Here is a 19,081-nt window from a genome sequence, read left to right as displayed (position 1 = left end):
CTAATATACACATATTTTATTTTATTTTATTTTATTAAGTTTATTTATTTATTTTGAGAGAGGGAGAGAGTGGGGAGGAGCGAATAGAGGGAGAAAGAGGATCCCAAGCAGGTTCCACCCTGTCAGAGCAGAGCCCAACACGGTTCTAACTTACGAATCATGAATTCATGACCTGAGCAGAAATCAAGAGTTGGGCACTTAACCAACTGAGCCACCCAGGTGCCCTGAGACATATTTTAGATAAACTGATTTCTATCCACACAGGTCAATTGCCAGAGTAGCATTTAGGAGGCTTACGTTTGTTTTTGTTTTGTTTGTTTGTTTTGGTCGGTTTGTTTGGTTTATAAAGCAAATGATATATTGTCTTCTTATTTTTGTAAGGGCTACAGAAGTCTTGTTAGGAACAAACCCTGTGGAAAATAGCTTCATTTCACAGTAGCCTTTCCCCAGTTTCTTTTGTCTTGGGATGCAGTGAAATTGAACAAACACAGCTCATCACACATTCTGAAGATGGGGCACATTTATCAGGCATTATCACCACATATTGATAGAGGAATTACCCATGTTGAAATGCAAAACCAAGGAAGTAAATTAGTAATAAAAACCTAATGTCTTCTTTACTATTTTGTTTTATTGCTACATTCTCTGACAGCAGCCTCGTTCCCAACTCCTTATTCATCAAGTAAAACACAATGCTATTGGCAATCTACATAAAGGAAACTACAAAATAGCAATTTTAATGTTGTGGGAGGCATTTAATAATTCAATTGTTTTATAAGTTTTACTTTCATTTTTCTTTTATTTTTAATTAAATATATACAATTGCATATCAAAACAGAGAACACTATCTTTCCTTTTCAAATCACCTTCTTTATGAGATTTTTTCCCCTCTAAATTAATCTGGTTATTATGATGTTATTTGGATTCCCTGATTTGATGAATAAAGAGTTTAAGGCCATTTTCCAGCATTGAATAGCCTAGATATCACAATCTAGCTATAATAGAATCTGAACATTTTTACTCTAGATAAATCTTCATGTTCAAATTTGAAAATAGCAAAATAGAACTGCTTAATCTACATGATTTCAAAGAATTCCCCAATAAAGAGAATCTAAGTACTCAAATACAAATCCACTTTGTGAGCCCTGAAGGGGAACAGGATACGCTACCCCAAAATATGCTACTTTGGCATAAGAATGATTTTGAGCCAAGTCATTTCAGAATTAAAATCCTTATCTGCCTAAAAGCAGAGACTCTCAAAAGAACTCAAAAGACCTCAACTCTCATAAACCCCCTACCTCCGGGAAAAGTTCTAGTCTTTTCTTGCAGACAAGAACTTGGCACCACACCCAAATAGACATGGTCACAAACTATCATGTCCCTCATCTATTCTCCTACGGACCTATTTATAGTTCCAAAAAAGTCACTTGCTTTTCCATAAGTACTTTTTTGTCCCTGACTCCCCTTCAGAGAAGAAATTTACTCTCCCAGAAGTTACCCTCTGCCTGTCTCCATCTCCCATGCAGATAGTATATAAGCCACATTCTAACTGCCTCTTTGAGTCACATTTTTTAGTGAACTTCTCTGCATAAATACATAATCATACCTGTTGTTTTCTTACTCATCGTTTATCAGTTTAATTCACAGTTCCCCAGAACTGCACCTTAGAGGGTAGAGGAAAATTTTCTTTTCCTGCTCCAACAACTCCTAAATGTTGGCTATGTGCGTTCTGTTTTAAGATTTCATCTCATCCATAAATCTTTTGTTAGTGTCTTAAGAAGAGGATCACCACATGTCCTAGTTTTCCCAGTCCTGGTTTTCATGTTTTTCCTCCGTAACTATCAATAATATCTCATTTCACTTTCGAAAATTATCTGGTTTGTACAATAACATAGTCATCCTACCTAAGAATCACTTTGTTAAATCGCAAGCTGCTAGAGGACAGACTATTATTAAATATTAACCTGTTTCATTCACATTTTGCCTGTAAGTTACATGGTGATTTCTTACTCATTTTCCTACTTCATCATTACCACAAAGAAGAAGACGTAGACGATTTAAAGATTCACCTAGTTCCAAATGGGAGAGAAAGGGACACAGCTTGGGCAAGAACAGAAGTTTTGGACAACTAACTGGGCACTTTTTTCCTAGCTATTTGTAACTTTTGTTCTCACGTGAAGCCTTGCTTTTGCTGGTACTCAACGAGCATTTATTGATTTAAATCTAGAGAGAGTATGAAGTCCTCTGAGAAAGAGTCCAACCTACTGACATCGCCTGAAACATTTTTTCTTAGTTTGGGAAAAGAGAAACCTAAAATATGATGTGAAGGAAAATAGGGGACTTTGCTGTTCTAACATTTCTCTTGACCTCAACAAGAAAGATGTTCTGACTTCCTCAAGTCACCAAAGGAATTGCACAGACCCGACGTTTTAACTTCATTTTTGGAGGAAGTTTACTCAGGATTGATAGAAATAGGGGAGAATTTAAAAAGAAAGGAACAGAGAAGAATAACTTCTCAGAGCCTTGCTAATATCTTTGCATCTCGGGCCAGTGGCTCAGTTCTGGTAGCAGATAGCACAAAGTGTGCAGATATTTATCAACATCTTTAGAAGCTGCCACCAAAGCCCCCTCTCATTTTTTCCTGTAGCCTTTCTCCCTGGCCATTTTAAACCATCACTGCCTGGACCCCACAGGCAGTTTTCTCAGCCGACTGATGTCTGAGGAATGTAGAAACAAGGTCATTAGCTCTCCCCCAGTTAAGGCTTTCCTGTCATTCACAGTAAAAGAGGCTCCACTCCATGTCCTTTCTCAAGCAGAGGCATTTATTATCCAGATGAATTGCCTTAGAGATTGTTTTATTTTAAACAGTTCAGTGACTCTGCATAGTTATTTAATACTTGTTTGAGCTCCCATTCTTTATAAATCCTTGTCTTCCGACTGAAAGCGGTTGTAGAGAATGTGTGTGTGCCTGTATGTGTCTGACCCTCACCATTTGCTAGTAGGTAGATATTAATGAGAAGTGGCTCCTTGCTTCCAGGGCAGCATGTCTTTTGTGAGATTATTTCTTTGACATCTCAGTCACTCTGACACTTCCCTGCTGCTTCCTCCAGGACATTAAAAAAAAATTATCTTTAGGAAAAATAAAGCATGTCTGTTTCTCTCTCTTAAACCTCGCCCCCCTGCCACTTCCCCACCTCCTTTCATCCCTCCCTTACTAGGACAGGGGAGCACTGGTTACAACTTCAGTTTCCTTGGTTCTCACTGGCTCTAAAAAGGATGGAAAGTCCTGAGGGTAGATATTTATTTTTTTGATTGGAGATGCACTGTCTAGATTTTGGCTCTAAAAGAAGTTTTTGCATCTAATGCCTTTTTATTCCTCCAAAAAGTCTGAACACATGCGGCTTGAATTTCTGGCACATGACTACATTATAAATTCTGCAACAATTTGCTGGGCGATAGAAATTTGAATAGCAAATATCGGTAAAGCAAACCACCTTTTCCCATAGGCTGTTTCCTGCACCTGTTGAATACGCGCGTGTGTGCACACACCCACAGAAAAACATTTGGGGGGAAAAAGTAATTTGGAAGATTTTCTCTGGTTGACATTAAGGACTAAAATTTAAAGAAACTGAAAAGAAAAGAAAAAAAAAAGAAATAAATGCTCTCTGTTAACTTTTATTTTTGCAGACAGAGGACGAGGGAGAAATAACCTTTGAAAAAGAACTTAGTATTTATTTTCAATGAAAAGAAGGTTAAAAATCCAAGAGAACTGCAGTTCCAACATGGCAGAAGGACTAAGATTTTCTTTACCTTTTGCCACTATTTCTAATGAAGTTACTGTGCTGAATTGAACATAGTGAGACAGTCTTGCACTTAAAAGAGTTTTAATTAAACTTGCAGCATTTTTCAAAGATGAAAGGAACCATAGTTCAGTCATACCCGCACGATGGTTTTGAAACGAGTTTGGCCAGGTATTTGCTACCAAAAAGTAAGGTTTCTTTTCATTAGACAGAACTGGAGAAAAAGCATGGTCTAGGCCAGGCAGGCTGATATGCTGAAAAACAATGTCGAGTAAATTATTTAGCCTCACTATGCCATCTTTTGCTTTTCAATACTATTCTATAGTAGCATGAAGTTTACTAGCAGCTCAGAGGAAGGAACAAGAACAGTTAAATTGCTAATGTGATGCTCAGTACCAGGCACTTAATGGTAGGAGTCTTGACCTAGTCATTACACTTCGAGAAATGTAAGTGATTAAAAAGATATTTACTATGATAACATAATACTGCCTGTTCTTAGTCTTCCAGTTCTATAATCCCGATTTAAAGAACTTTAAACAAGCTGTAAATATTTATTGAACTGAGTTACACTCATTTGGATTTTGAGTGAGTTGATTTTATCATTTCTGATGGCTTTTGAATATAATCATGGTTTCTAAATACGTTCAGTATTAACACAACTGTCTTTAAAAAGGTATTTTATTTTATTATTTTTTAATTTTTTTTAACGTTTATTTATTTTTGAGACAGAGAGAGACAGAGCGTGAACGGGGGAGGGGCAGAGAGAGAGAGGGAGACACAGAATCGGAAGCAGGCTCCAGGCTCTGAGCCATCAGCCCAGAGCCCCACGCGGGGCTCGAACTCACGGACCGCGAGATCGTGACCTGAGCTGAAGTCGGACGCTTCACCGGCTGAACCAACCAGGTACCCCGGATATGTTCAGCTCAGTCTAAGTTTAGCTGTGGTTCCCAGCTGGCCATTCTCTCAGGCATCTGTAGCCCATGTATGTGAGCAAGACAACCATGTCAGGGAATTAACTTGGATTTACCAGTGGTAAGACATTAAGAGCTAGTAGGGGACAAAGCAATTCATTTTCTTTTCGATTGTAGAATTATCTGTTTCTAGCAGCCTTATCCAGAAATTCTGATTTAGCATCCCCAGAAGAGAAAGTGCTACAGAGGAAACTCACATCAGTGCATTCAGAGTCTCAAATGGCTAAGAGATGTACTTGGGCAGAACTTTTCAAAAGTCAGAGTATTGAAAGAAGTCAGTTTGGAGGCTTACTGCAAAAGAAATGCAAACTCTTTGCTTGGTGGCTGTCCCCTTCCCCCACACTCCAGGGCTGAGGTTAATAATCACATTAATAATCACAAAGTGCAAGTATTTGCTTTAGGATGTTCTTCCAGAGATATGCAAATAGCTTTAGTTGATCACTTCTTCAAAGCACCCTGGAAATCTCATTAAGAGAAACTAATCCTAAATTCGTTTGGTGTTCTTACTGTAATAAGTTTGTGGAAAAACCAACAAAAACACACGGGTACGGAGATGAGCAACCATAACTAAGGGGTTAAAAATGGAGGCCCCCAAGGAATGATTGTTCACAGTTTTTTGGAAGTATCTCCATGTAGCTCAATTTGGCTTTGCTGTGGACCAATGGCCCTGTAGTGAAGTGTGACTTTCCATGGAGAGTGGAAGGAGCGGAGGCCTAAGCATCAGAAAGCCTGGCTTCCAGTCCTGGCTCTTCCAGCCTGGACAGACATAACTTGTCACAAGTTAATATTAATCACAAATATGGAGAGTGGCACCCATCAACTGTTGACCTTGATCTGGCAAGCCCCTTGACTCTGAGTCCTTCAGTTTCTTCATAAGGATAGTATTATTATCTACCCCTGAGATAGGGAGGAATGAAATAAATGTAGTATCATTTTGAAAAACAAAAGCAATAACGTGAATAGAATCTATCTATCCAACTAACTACCTACTTACCTACCTACCTAATCTATTTCCATCCTGTACCATAAACACGAGAATTAATAATATGGCTGTGATGGGGATCTACTGTTTTTAGCTTGGAAAAGTAGAAAATGACTTAGTTGATTTCAAATAAATTTTTAATTAAGTTATAATTGTCTTAAGGCAATAAAAAGATTTAGGTAGGTGGGTATAAGAATTGTTAATTTAAAAGCTTTCGTTGAGCAACTTGTAAGAACCTATTGCACACGAATGCAACAGGCGATCCAAAAATAGAACTGGTTTTTGTTATGCTGTCTGAAGAGAAAGGGTGAGGCTAGCTGGTGTCTTGCAGACATAAGAATTACTAAATATGGGACATTTTAACTTTCCTTGGAGGAGCCATCAAGCAAACAGGCAGGTGGACGGTAGACAGAGTGACCATCCGATTTGCTATCCACACCAGCCTTTACTTTTAATAACCACATGCGAAGTAACCGCTTGAGCTAAAGCCGACCCTAAACTAGCCTTTCCTTTTAAGAGTAAAACGGGACACAGGACAGCAGGCATAAACCAGGACTGTTCTGGTAAATCAAGACCCATGTCGCTTACAGACACCCCTCCCCCCCAGGTGAGTAATGTCAGAATAAAATCATTAACAGCAAGATTCTGAAATGTAGCCAGACTTCTGTGCTGAGGTCGGTTGCATCACGGTGGGACTGAAGCAAAGTGGAAGAGGGGCAGATCGCGGAAGCCCCGGGAGGCTATTGTGTGGTGAGCAGAAGGGGGCAACTTCAGGCGAGAGGGACAGGAGAAAGGCTCCCAGGCTTCTCTGAAGCGAAGTATCAAACACGTGCCTGAGCGGTTGTCTGCTGAGAAGTCACTGTACCAGACACGCCAGCCTGGTGTGTCAAGCGGAGAGATGAGGGACTGTGAACAAAAGCTGCGGGCCAGTGAATGTCAAGTCTACCAAATAGAGTTGCAAACAGCTCCTGGGTCTGCAAGCAAAGGCTACAGACATAAATCAAAGAGCAATCTTCCAGCGTCAGCAGCGTGGGAAGGACTGGCTGCTCGTCACGCTTCAGTGTCCTCCTCCAGGGTCTCGCCCGTAGAGAGTAATTACAGTTAGTGGTGTGGTCTAAGACTTACGATGGCCAGGGTAGACCTTGTGGATGAGGCGAAAGGAGAGGACGATGCACCCCCATGTTACAGACACGATTTACCTCTCCCCATTGGTATTCATTCTCACAATCGTGGAGAACCACTTAAAAATAGTTTCCCTTTGAGGTCTTGCTTCTCAGGATTTAGATAACATGCCTTGCTTATTTCCTCATCTCCAGCACCTGTTTATGAAAGTGTATTGCAGCCTTATATTTCTGACGGGGAAGAAGCCTAAAGAGATTTGACTCCAGGGGTTCCCAGGGAGAAAACAATGTTCACAGTCATCGCATATTATTAGGATGGCTCTAAATTCTAAATGATGTAACCAGGAAGCATTTGAAGGCGTCCGGCGGGGAGGGCGAGGGGTTGTCCACTCCCGGGGAAGATTCTTCAACATTTAGCAAGTGAAGTCAAAAGCAGGAGCTCACCAGCAGCTCTGTCCTGGTCTTCAGATGTGTGAAGTCCTGGGCCGGGAAGGTCACCCAGTGGTGGGTATGGCCTTCCTCCCATGGCTAGACAGTTGGCTTCAAAACTCGAGTGCCATTGGCTCTTTTGATGTATCTGACACAGACTTTAGGGTGCCAATTCCAATAAAGGGTTCTTTTTCGCAATTTCCTTAGTTATGAAAGAATTGTAAAGCTTTCCATGTGAGGGCAAGAATCACAAAGTAGTTATTTATATGCTCTTTACTTGCTTTTTGGCTTTAAAAACAACAACAACAACAACAACAACAACAACAACAACAACAACAACATATGATTGCCCCTAAAAGAAATGGTGTCTAAATATTGGTATTGGTTTTACGTTTTGCAAGAACACGACCTGAATGGGCCTCACCCTCTCTTTCATGGATGGTAAATCCAGTGTGTTAGTATATTATGCATCGGTTTATAAAATTCTGTATTACCAATTCACAAACGAATCCTGGAAGTTGCATTATTCACCGAGCCTTCTGATATAATGACTACATTTAAAGAGTCGTGTGATCGTATTAATATTTTTAGCTAAATAGCAGTAGGCATAGAAGCCAATACATTGTTATTACCATGCTATTAATTCAGCCTTGGAACAAAGAAGAAATCCCAGTATTCGTTCACAATTGCCTTTCAGCATAGCTTTCCTCAGTAAATACATAAAGGTTTAAAAAATCAACTACTTTTGGGAAGCCTGGGTGGCTCAGTTCGTTAAGTATCTGACTTCGGCTCAGGTCATGATCTCACAGGTCGTGAGTTTAAGCCCTGTGTCGGGCTCTATGATGACAGCGCAGAGCCTAGAGCCTGCTTCAGATTCTCTGTCTCCCCCTCTCTCTCTCTGCCCCTCCCCTGCTAGTGCTCTGTCTGTCTCAAAAATAAAACATTAAAAACATTTTTTTTTAAAATTAACTATTTTCTAAGTTCCGGCAAAGCCATTTATTGTGGAGAAGGAGCAATTTCTGAGGCCAGATTAACCTCATGATATTTTCCTTCTCATTCTGATACAAAAGTAAATCAGTACTCTACTGTTTCAATTTCTAAATCATGCTATTTCCAGGAAAGAGGATCTTCTTGATTACTGTTCAATCCCCTTTGCCAAATAATTATACAAACGTATGTAATTTTCTATTTTTCACAAGAGTAATAGTGGTATTTTAAGGAAGTGGAGTTCCAGTCTTTGGTGGTACTGAGAATGCCTCCTTAACTGTGCTTGTTGGCAGTGTTCTGCCCTTCTGCTAAGACGTAGATTCTCTGGGCTTCATTTTACTCTGTTTGAATGTTTCCCATTTGCACACACTTAATTGCTTGGCAATTTGAAGTTTTAATTTTGGCTTTAGTGTCTTAGGCTTCCCTTGAAATTTTTTTGTTTTCATTTTTTATATTACATCCTTTTACTCAGAGGGAAGATTAGATGCAAGAGACAACAAGCCCCTCTAGGATCAGGGACCCAATCTTTGTTGATCCTGGGTGTTATACTAAAACGATGCAGTATTCAGGCTTCCTCAGAAAACGGTGCCAAACATGTCATGGCTAGCTTCCCATGATTAGAACATCCTAACATATTGTAGATCTGGGCTTTCCAGGGTGCAGAACCCAGGGGTGGCTCTTTGGTAAAACTGTAAATAGCAGTCAAGTGTTTAATGACATAATGTGAATTTTTATAGGTTCATCTAATTCTACAACCAGATTGCTTTCTGAACACTTGAGACAAATCTTCACTCACTCTCTGGAATTGTTCAACACGCACAGGTTAATTTCTACCTATTGATTTTCTCTATTCTGCATCTTGAATGCTTCGAGATCTCTTGACCTACCCCCAAAATTTCTGCGACTGTCATTTTGAAAAGAATAGCTCTCCAAAAGAATGCTTGAAAGACCCATGAAGATGACGAAATAACTCTTCCCCAGCTATCAGCAGGGCAATTTAACTGGACATTTTGATTCGATTTCAAGGAGGGAACAAAATCATGAACATTTAGAAGATATTTCATATATTCAACGTTCTGGATGTGAGCGCTACTCTCATAAGCATCCCCAGGGAGGCATAATATTCTCATCTCATGACTGAAAATTTCAAGTTATTTGAGAATAATACAGAGTCATAACCAGAAACACCTTGGGTAACAGAAGGAGGGCAACACAGCACAGGAGGGAAGGCACTGGTCAGAAGAGCCATCTGCCAGCCAGGAATTAAGACTCCCGTCTTTGGCCTTTTGTTATTCATCTGGAAAAAACAAAGGGGGTTGGAGTCGAAGAGTCTTCCCAGTTCTCAAATTCAATGCTTCTATACCCAAGACATTATAGACATTTTTATTAACAGAAAAACTAAGTTAAAAGGGAACAACAAAAGGAAAATAAAAACATTTTCTACCTGGAAAAACTTGAGAAATGTGTAATCAACATGACTCTTTCATCTAGAGATGCATCTTGATCCTTATAATTTCTTCCCCCCCTTGTAATTATTGAAAAGTAAAAAAATAAAAAAAGTAAAAAAGTAAAACTTTTAAGGATTAAATGTTCCAATTAGTTTTGTAATCATTCCTTTCTTCACCCCTAAAGTATTGCCCCATTAACAGAAAATGGTGTCAGAAGCACTTTATTGATGGAAATTCCTTCTGTGAGCTTCCAAGGGAAACAAAAAAACATCATCAATATCACCAATAAAAAACAAACAAGTTAACAAAAACTCCCGAAACAAAACAAATAAAACCACGTCTGTGTCCCCAGCACTGACCACACAGAATTAAAGTGAACCAAGCCATTTTCGCACATCACTTGGAGTGTAGATTTATTTGGATTTAAGAATCTCCTCAACAAATTACATCAACCTCACTCCATTTCCTTCCTTAATAAAAATTATGACTGAACAAACATCAGACTTTTAAAATTCTAAAAGTAATAGAAAAGTAAAAATAGATTTCCTAGGGAAATCCCTCTCCTCAACCTTGCATGGTTTTGCTGCTTCTGTGAAATCTTTCTCTTTGGAGTAACTTGGTAGCATAGATTTTGTTTTGTTTTGTTTTGAAACAGGATTTATACAAGGGCACTGAATTAGAACTTCAGCAGATTTGTGGAGCGTGAGCTTTTACGAACAATAAGTTACCTCTGCTCTAAAAAGGAAAATGGCAAATGTAAATGAAAGCACGGGAACATTGGAAGTTCGTTTCATTATGTAATTTACGTCTTCCATTGGATAGTGCACCCTCGTTTAAAAATAAAACAAGAGAACAGAATGGTATGAGCACTCGAAAATCATCTGCAGCACTTTGAAGGGTTAAACCTGCTTAACCCATTCTTAGTCAGAGAATGGCACCAAAGAGTACAGCTCACCCCTTAAGCGTGGCTCGTTCTAAACCTGCGGTATCCTCAGCTTTTCAGAGCAGTCATGCACTCTGTTTCCGCCCCCCTCCCACCCAGTTAATAGGATCCATTCATAGCTACTCACTACTGCAGGATTTGACCTGAGAAATGCTAGGATTTATTAACTCAGCAGTTGTTTTGAAAAGTCCTTAAGTAATCTTTGCCCTTGTCCAGCAAGGGCACTGCTAGTCTCGAGTTCTCAGATGCAGCTGGTGAGGTTCTCGGCCAAGTTCTTCAGATGCAGGAATTTCTGCAGGACAACCTACTTTGACATGGCATTTACAAATCTTTAAACCAGGCTTCCTGGATCTAGGAAATGTTATTCCTGACTCCTTCGACCCAGATGCTGGCTAAAATTTAGTTTTTATAATCTGTAGGTAATCACTCGTTCTTTCCTCCTTCCTTCTTCCTAGGAGCTGGCATAGTGGTTAAATTTTTCTAAAACAGTCATATTAAGATGTTCAAAAACCCACTGCTGAGTCTCAGATAGAGGGTCACATCTGGCCATGAAAATCTTCTTCTCTGCGGGGTTGCAGTCCACACAGCTGTTGCTCACAGGATGGAATAATGTTCTGTCCTGGAGGGGTCAGAAAGAAAAGAAAGGACTGACATGATATACGGTGAATGACTGGAGTCCAAAATACAGACAGGAAGTAAACATATCCGGGTTTACATTTCAGTATATACCCAGAGTGTGAAAAATAGGCCATCTCCCAAATTAAACAATAACAGGTTGGAGAGCTGCATGGAAAACAGTTTCCCAGCGCCCATCGGCAGTACATTGGGACTGCCAGAAACAGAGGTTCAATCAGAAACAGAGAAGTCGTTCCTTCACCGATTCTTTTAAAAAGTGATCCATCGGGGCGCCTGGGTGGCTCAGTCGGTTGAGCGTCCGACTTCAGCTCAGGTCACGATCTCACGGTTCGTGAGTTCGAGCCCCGCATCAGGCTCTGGGCTGATGGCTCAGAGCCTGGAGCCTGCTTCCGATTCTGTGTCTCCCTCTCTCTCTGCCCCTCCCCCGTTCATGCTCTGTCTCTCTCTGTCTCAAAAATAAATAAACATTAAAAAGTGATCCATCCATTTTCTACTCTATGGTGAGTGCTTTGCTACATGCTTGGGTTTTAAAGATGCTAAGTATATAAGGTTGCTTCTCGAGTAGCTAATAATCTAGCTATTTGGGGAGAGGCACACAGACAAAAATGGTAATTTAGTCCATAGCAAACTACAACAGTAGCGCACACACACACACACACACACGGCCAAGAGAGTCATACTCTTCCCTCCCTTTGTATTGAGCCTCTAATGGGAAAGAGAAATTTGAAAGAAACAGGCACCAAACAAGCTAGGTGCTCTGTTGCTCTCTTCAGAAGATATGGGGACGGAGATACCTGATGCACAGGCAGAATCTCAATGTACAAACTCAAATTTATTAGCTCCGAAGCTTAGTACCTTCAACCCCTCTTTCTGCCATCACAGCTCTTCCTGTGATGCAATTCTCATTGCTTTCTGTAAAAGGGAAGAGGCAGCCTTCACTTCTTTTTTACAGAGTTGCTAAGTACATGATAAAGATAACAGCTCTGTGAGAGACAGTTACCATCAGGATGCAAAGTTTAAGTGGTGAACAAGCCCACTATCTGAACAGGCTCTACTAACACACAGGTCTTTTTTTTTTTTTTTTAAAGTAATCTCTATGGCCAGTGTGGGATTCAAACTCATGACCCCTAGATCAAGAGTCACATGCTCTTCAAAGTGAGCCAACCAGGAGCCCCAACACACACCTCTTTTCATTGTTCAAGTAGGGACAAGGAAGTTAAAGCAAAGAGAAAAAAGATCTTTCCTTAACCACTAATAAAACTTTTTGTCTCTTACAGTGTCTATGGAAAAAAAAAGCCAAGAACATGTAAAAGCATCCTCAAACCACTGCTTAAATGTCAGGATCAAATGCTGTTTTTTTTAGGAAATGTCCAGGGGTTCTGATTATTTTCTTTAGCTGTGGAATATTGGACTCCCAATGCGTTTAGAGTTAAAGAGTTTCTCAGGCAACCTGTGTCAATATTCCCAGGTTGCTTCTGGATGTTGAGACTCCATTAACCAATATTTAATGTCCTTTTAGGATCCGGATGTTTGCACAGTTAGGCACTGTGTGAAGGGAGAATAAGGAAGGAGAAAGGCAGTGCCTGCAATTTAGTGCTTGTTTCTATTTAGTGCAAGCAAAGAGCTCTGCCTAATACAAAGCCTCACTTTTCTGTGTTCTTAAGTTTCCTGGGTTTATTCGTGCATTTTACTTTCCTTCCACAAAGAGGGCTCCTGAGGCGTCCTCCATTTTCTTCACCTGAGGCTTTGCTAATGCGACTGCTGTTTGACAAGGAGGGGAAACTCTGAGGAACTCTGTCCTACTCTGGGTGGAGGGGACAGATTCTAGTGGGGAGGCGGCCTTGTAGCTCACCCCACGCATCCTTCTCTCTTGGGGCGAAGCTTATGATTAGAGACCCCTTCTCTCAGCTGCAGTGCGCCCTTCCCTCTTGCTTCCCAGCATCTCTCACACTCAGTCTCCTGCCCCTTCTACCAGTTTTTAGCTACATGGGCCTAATGAAAAACTGGAATCAGTTTTTGAAAGATCCTTCTTAAGCTGTTAAGTTCCTGAACATTCTATGTGACCTACCAAATTCTAATTCATTCTGTTCCCCGTACATGTACTTCTTTCTTCTCCTTACTTATCTGTGTTTCCTTCTATTGTTCTCTTTGTCAATAGCTCAAGTGGGGACCTTTATATGCTCACAGTTTCTCCCCCAAAGCACATATTTCTATGAAAGCTAAAAAAAATGAGAAAAGAAAGGAGCAGAATGCGTTCCTATTCTCTTTCCTTTGCCAGCTTGTGTACTCAGTCCGGATGCAAAAGCCAATCCTGATTTTCTAAACAGTATTTGCTGAGCTATAAGGTGATCGTATTTCTCCCAATCTCAAATTGGAACACATTCTCTGACAGATACAGGTATATGCATGAAGACAATCAGACAGGCTATGCAAATTCAGCACAACCCTGAAAATCTGTTATTGTACTTCATGTTCAAATAAAAGTTGAAAAGTTGAATTCCCTAAATCCATCTATGGCTGAGAAGCTTCAGCAGTGAAATGAGAGGGTAGATAAGATTAAACTGTAAGGTCTCTCCTGGCCATAAAATTGAATGAACATTTTATTCCAAAGTTCACTGGTGACAGAGACAAATGCTGGGGCAGCAAAGTAGAAACTATCAACAATACTGAGTTGATTGATAGATTGATCATTCTCTGGTTATAGACTGAGCTCTGTTCACCCTTGTCTTTGGAGTATCTGATAGGTCCCAGAGGCGAGGCTTCTGGAGGCCTTGCCAGCCTCTCCAGAGCCTGCTTCTTCCACTTTTGACCTTGGGGGCTGTGTACATTGCCATCTTTCTACATCCTACCGAGCTTTTGGATTATGAAATGTCTCTGCTGATGGTTTTCTTGGCTGGAATTAAGTCAGTGGAATGAGTAATCGTTCGTCAATATGGTCTCTTGTTCTATGACAGCCCTTTGCACTCCTACCCTTCATCTCATGATAAAAGATGGTCGTAACAGGTTGAATACAATGTTTTTTCCTTTGGAATAGACTTCTGAATGCTTTGGCAAGTCTGCTGTTCCAAACCCCCCTTAACGGGTGCTTTTAACCGGACTGCTCATTGTTCAGTCCTGACCGGGAAGCACAGCATATGTTCTGGCTGTTCAAAGTGCAATACAGCAAACTATGTCTCTGGTACCTCTCCCACCTTCCCTGCCTGCTTCCTCCCTTGTTTTTCTTGGGTTCCTTTTATATCTTTTCAAAAAATGTTTATTTATATTTATTTGTGAGAGAGAGAGAGAGGGAGGGAGGGAGGGAGACAGAGAATTGCAAGCAGGCTTTATGTTGTCTGCACCAGAGCCTGATGTGGGGCTTGAACCCACAAACCATGAGATAGTGACCTGAGCTGAGATCAAGAGCTGGATGCTTAACCGACTAAGCCATTCAGGTGCCCCTCCTATTTTGTTTTTGCCTAGGAAAATTAGAAACCCTTGAGCAAGCAATGAAAAAGTTCACATCCAGGGTTATGGAATTGTCCTTCATAATCAAATCAGGTCAGACTAAATATCCAGTTCTGGCCATTCAGCTCATGCTGTGAAAGGTGTAAGTGGGCCTTTTCAGGTAGCTCATTGAAAGGGACACCACTCCAAAGCAGGCCTGTGATCTGATTGGCATCTGTGTGACACTCATAGGCCAGCATTAAATTTGATTAGATGTCGCACTTCGACAGGGTTGGAACTTTGAAGGAATGAGTACGTTGTAGAAAGCATTCCATGTTGTGTTCAAGGTAGTAAAAGAACAAAACACCAGAGATGCAAAGACAATAAAAGAAGCGTGTGAGTTTACAATGTTTGGAAAGATGATTCTGAGGATAAAACTCCCACATAGTAGAAGGCAGCCTAGTACTGGCTATAGGGCTGGGATTTTGCTCTGCAGGGAATTTGGATCAAATTCCAGGCATGCCACGTACTTGTGTGACCTTGGACAGTATTTAATTCTCACAACCCCAGTTTCCTCATCTGTAAAATATAGATAATACTATATCCTTTGCAAGTTCGTTGTAAGGATAAAACGAGTTAATGTATGTAAAATTGCTGGCACAATGTCCTAAATATAATAAGCGATTCCACTCTGCATCTTCCCTTAATTTATTTTTAGCCAGGGAGCATCCCCAATTCTAAAAATCAGAATGTACAAACCATCTGGCCCAAGACCAGCTATTCAAGAACAAATTGCATTTTCTGAAATCCTGGCAAAGTAGAATTTGCAAAAATCAGCACCTTCCCCAACCAGTTATCCAAATTGTTATACCAGCACCTTCCAATTTAAACAAAAGGACTTATGGGGGTGCCTGGGTGGCTCGGTTGGTTAAGTGTCTGACTTCAGCTCGGGTCATGATCTCACTGTCCTTGAGTTCGAACTCCCTGTCAGTCTCTGTGCTGACAGCCTGCTTCAGATTCTGTATCTTCCTCTCTCTCTGCCTTTCCTCCTCCACTTGTGCTCTGTCTCTCCCTCTCTCAAAAATAAATAAACATAAAAAAATGTAAAAAAAGGATTTATGGAACAAAGGTGATACATGGCTCTGGAATGAGCCCTTCTTGGTAACTATGATCAGAGTTGGCATATGATTCATATGTTTCAGCCCTTTGTCTGAAATACAACACTGTTCAGGACAGCTTTCAAGAAGTATTTATTAAATATCTTTTGTTTTCTGGTATGTGTTAGGAGATAGGCTTAGAAAGATAATCTCAGATGTATCTCCTGACCTAAGAAGTGGGGGAGACCAACAGGTAAACAAGAAATGTACAAAGTAAGAAAGTGCCAGAGAGATTGCAGATGGGGGAGCGTAAGACGTATTAGGGTATTTCAGACGTAGAGAAGAACTTGAGAACAGAGATGTGATAGCATGCGCATTTATGCATTCAATTTATTCAACAAAAATTTATTTGGGACCTACTATTATCAGGCACTATTTCAGGTGTCTAAGATGTATCAATGAACTTAGCAAGACAAAAATCCCTGCCCTCTTGGATCTTACATGCTAGAGGCAGGGTGGAGGTGAGTCACTGGGGGCACAGGCAGTAAACAATGAGTGTAACAGGTAAAACATACAGTCAGTGTGCAAACTGAAATAGGGCAGCAAAAGGACACCTCATCGAGAAGGTGACCTTCGTGTAATCTTGCAGAAGGTGAGGGAATTAGCCGTGCCAATATCTGGGGGAAGAGAGTTCCAGACAGAGAGAATAGTCAGTGGAAAGGTGCTAAGCAGGATTGCACCGTGGTGGGTTAGAGGAGCTGCGAGGGGGTGGGAGGAGTTGGGGGGGGCAGGGAGTAGGACGAGATGAGATCAGAGGTAATGAAGAGCTAGATTATGTGCTGGGGACCAGCAAGTGATTTGGTGAATTCCAGATGATTATATCCAAGAGATATCATGCAGAGACTGGGGTGCATTGCTAAGGCTTGATTTTTCATGCAAGTGTTTGCGGGGGGAGGGGTGTATTAAATCCATTGGAGGATTTAATACAGTGAGCCACAGGATCCATATTTTGGGTAGTAACAGAGAAGAGGGTGGAGTTGGGGTAGGGTGGCGCTGGACTCTGGACGAGAGAATAGTCAGAGGTTACTGCAGTCATCCAGATTTAAGCCGGCAAAAGCAAAACCAAAACCAAAAGCAACGGGGGGTGAGTTGGAAGAGATGATCTATTTGAGAAGTAAATGTCTAGAACATTCTGATTAATGGACTGTGGGCATTGAAGTGGGGGAAGAAGAGGATGACTGGAGGAAAAGCAATGCTGAGGCAAGAAATGTCGAAAAAGGAACAGGATCACCTGGGGGGAGAGGGGATAGTGATTTCGGTTTTAGGTATAACAAGTTGGGGGCAGCTATGAAGCATCCAGGTTCAGGCGTCCAATAAGCAGGTGGCTGTCAACTGGACCTGAGGACTTTTCTGTGCACAGTGGGAAAAACTGAGTTGATTCCTTCTACTGACTATTCATTTCTGGGTGACATACATTGAAAGAGAATGCTTTTGCAAGACAGAGCTCTTTCTCTCCGATGCCTTTGGTGTCTAATATGGATGTGGCTAGTTTTTAATCATAGTTTTATCCCTGACAATAATCTTTGATGGTCACTCGTCAGTGAGTTAGGTTTTCCATCTACAAAGTGAATGGTGTGGAGGGGAGAGTAGAATGAGATACGAGATAAAAATATCTGCCTTCCCACCTCTTAGCGTGGTGGAGAAGAACAAGGTTGATAGATGAATGTCCTTTGTGTTCTGGAAGAAAGACAAATTAGGCAGCTTTTTCCTGCCTATTTTTACTGTTGGCCTCTGGGAGAAGGCAAATAATACGTTGATAGGCATAACAGGGACAAAGCAGTCTTATTGTCTATCCTTTTCCATTTTTTTCTTTGACAGTTAGAATTCCTCACAGGATGAGAAAATTGGTCTTCTTGCATCAGTGGCTAATTTGGTCAATCAGAAATAATGCTTCTTAATGTCCTGACCGAGCCCCTTGGTGTGTGCACGGAGATGTCACCAGCTACAGCAAACCTTCCACCCCTACTCCTTGCTCTTCTCACTGGATTTTCCGGGCTATAGGCAAGTGATATACATGAGCGTACCCTCAATTCTCCAGAGGAGCCAGAATTATTAAAAAAAATCTAATCTGATTTGTTAGATAACTGCTCTTCAAACCAATCAAAGCCTTCCTGGTCTCTTAGTTAAATCCTTAGCATGGCCGACAGGGTCTTGTATCGTCCTGTCCAGGCCAGATGTCTGGTTCTATAGATCATCATTTTTCCTCACGTTCACACCTTTCAACTGGCTTCTCTCTGTTTTCCCAAGAAAACCAAGATCTTGCCTCCCTCAGGGCCTTTGCATAAGCTGATACTATATCCAGGGTCTTTTTCTCGGCCACTTCCTTCACTTGCCTAATTCCTACTCATCTTTTAGGTCTCCCTTTAAACGTTAGTTTGTAAGAGCAGGTTTGCCTACTTCTCTGACCTGGGTAGAGCCCCGTGTTTTGTGTTCTCATATTATCCTGTAACTTAATTAATTAATTTATTTTTGTCTGCCTCCCCACTAGACTGAAAGCTCCAAGAGTAGGGAAAACCCATCTGCTCTGTATCTTGTTTCCATCTGTCCACCGCTCTTCGTCTCCCCTCGGTAAACCTGGGAATCATATGAACATAACAATAGCTGCTTTTTATTGAGTATGAATCTATGTATCTGGCAGTGCTACGTATTCTACATAGGCTTTCTCATTTTATCTACCTTAACCACATAAGCAATAAGAAATAGCGAATGTGGACAAACAGGAAGCTGGGCTCATTTTTTATTTATTCAACAAATACTAATTAAGCACCAACTATATGCCAGCCAGTGTTTTAGGTACTATATGAAAGAAAGCAGAGAAACATCTCTGCTCTCATAGAATTTACATTCTAATATCTAGCCAGAGCTAAATAAATAAAATGGTACAAAACTCTATAATACAGAAATACAACTAATTAGCCCATTTCTCCCATATGTAAACTTGCTTGGAGAGCTAAGATCAAATCAGAGGTAGTTTGTTGAACACATGGTTTGTAATAGTGAACACTAATTGAACTCCTAAATGCCATGTCCTAGGTACATTTAAATTTTATTTAATCATTACAACAGGCCTTTAAGACAGATATGATTATTATCCCCTTTTTATAGATGAGGAAACAAAAATGCATAGTAAGGAAGTTTCCCAAGATCCCAGAGCCGGGACCCACCCTGGAGCCAGAACTCAAGT

The 19,081-nt window shown here is 40.8% G+C and overlaps 1 protein-coding gene across 1 annotated transcript in view; it reads right to left on the bottom strand.

Moving 5' to 3' along the window:
• Nucleotides 1-10,026: 10,026 nt before the first annotated feature.
• Nucleotides 10,027-19,081, bottom strand: part of GALNTL6 (polypeptide N-acetylgalactosaminyltransferase like 6) — a 1,203,008-nt gene continuing 1,193,953 nt past the window's right edge. The window contains exon 14 of the mRNA XM_078445606.2: nt 10,027-11,300. Within this exon, the coding sequence (XP_078301732.2) occupies nt 11,133-11,300 (168 nt within the window). The 3' untranslated portion in view covers nt 10,027-11,132. The remainder of the gene's footprint in view (nt 11,301-19,081) is intronic.

The sequence above is a fragment of the Panthera onca genome, chromosome B1 (genome assembly GCF_046562875.1).
Source record: "Panthera onca isolate mPanOnc1 chromosome B1, mPanOnc1 haplotype 2, whole genome shotgun sequence".
Taxonomy (NCBI): domain Eukaryota; kingdom Metazoa; phylum Chordata; class Mammalia; order Carnivora; family Felidae; genus Panthera; species Panthera onca.
This window is presented reverse-complemented; position numbering and strand designations above follow the sequence as displayed.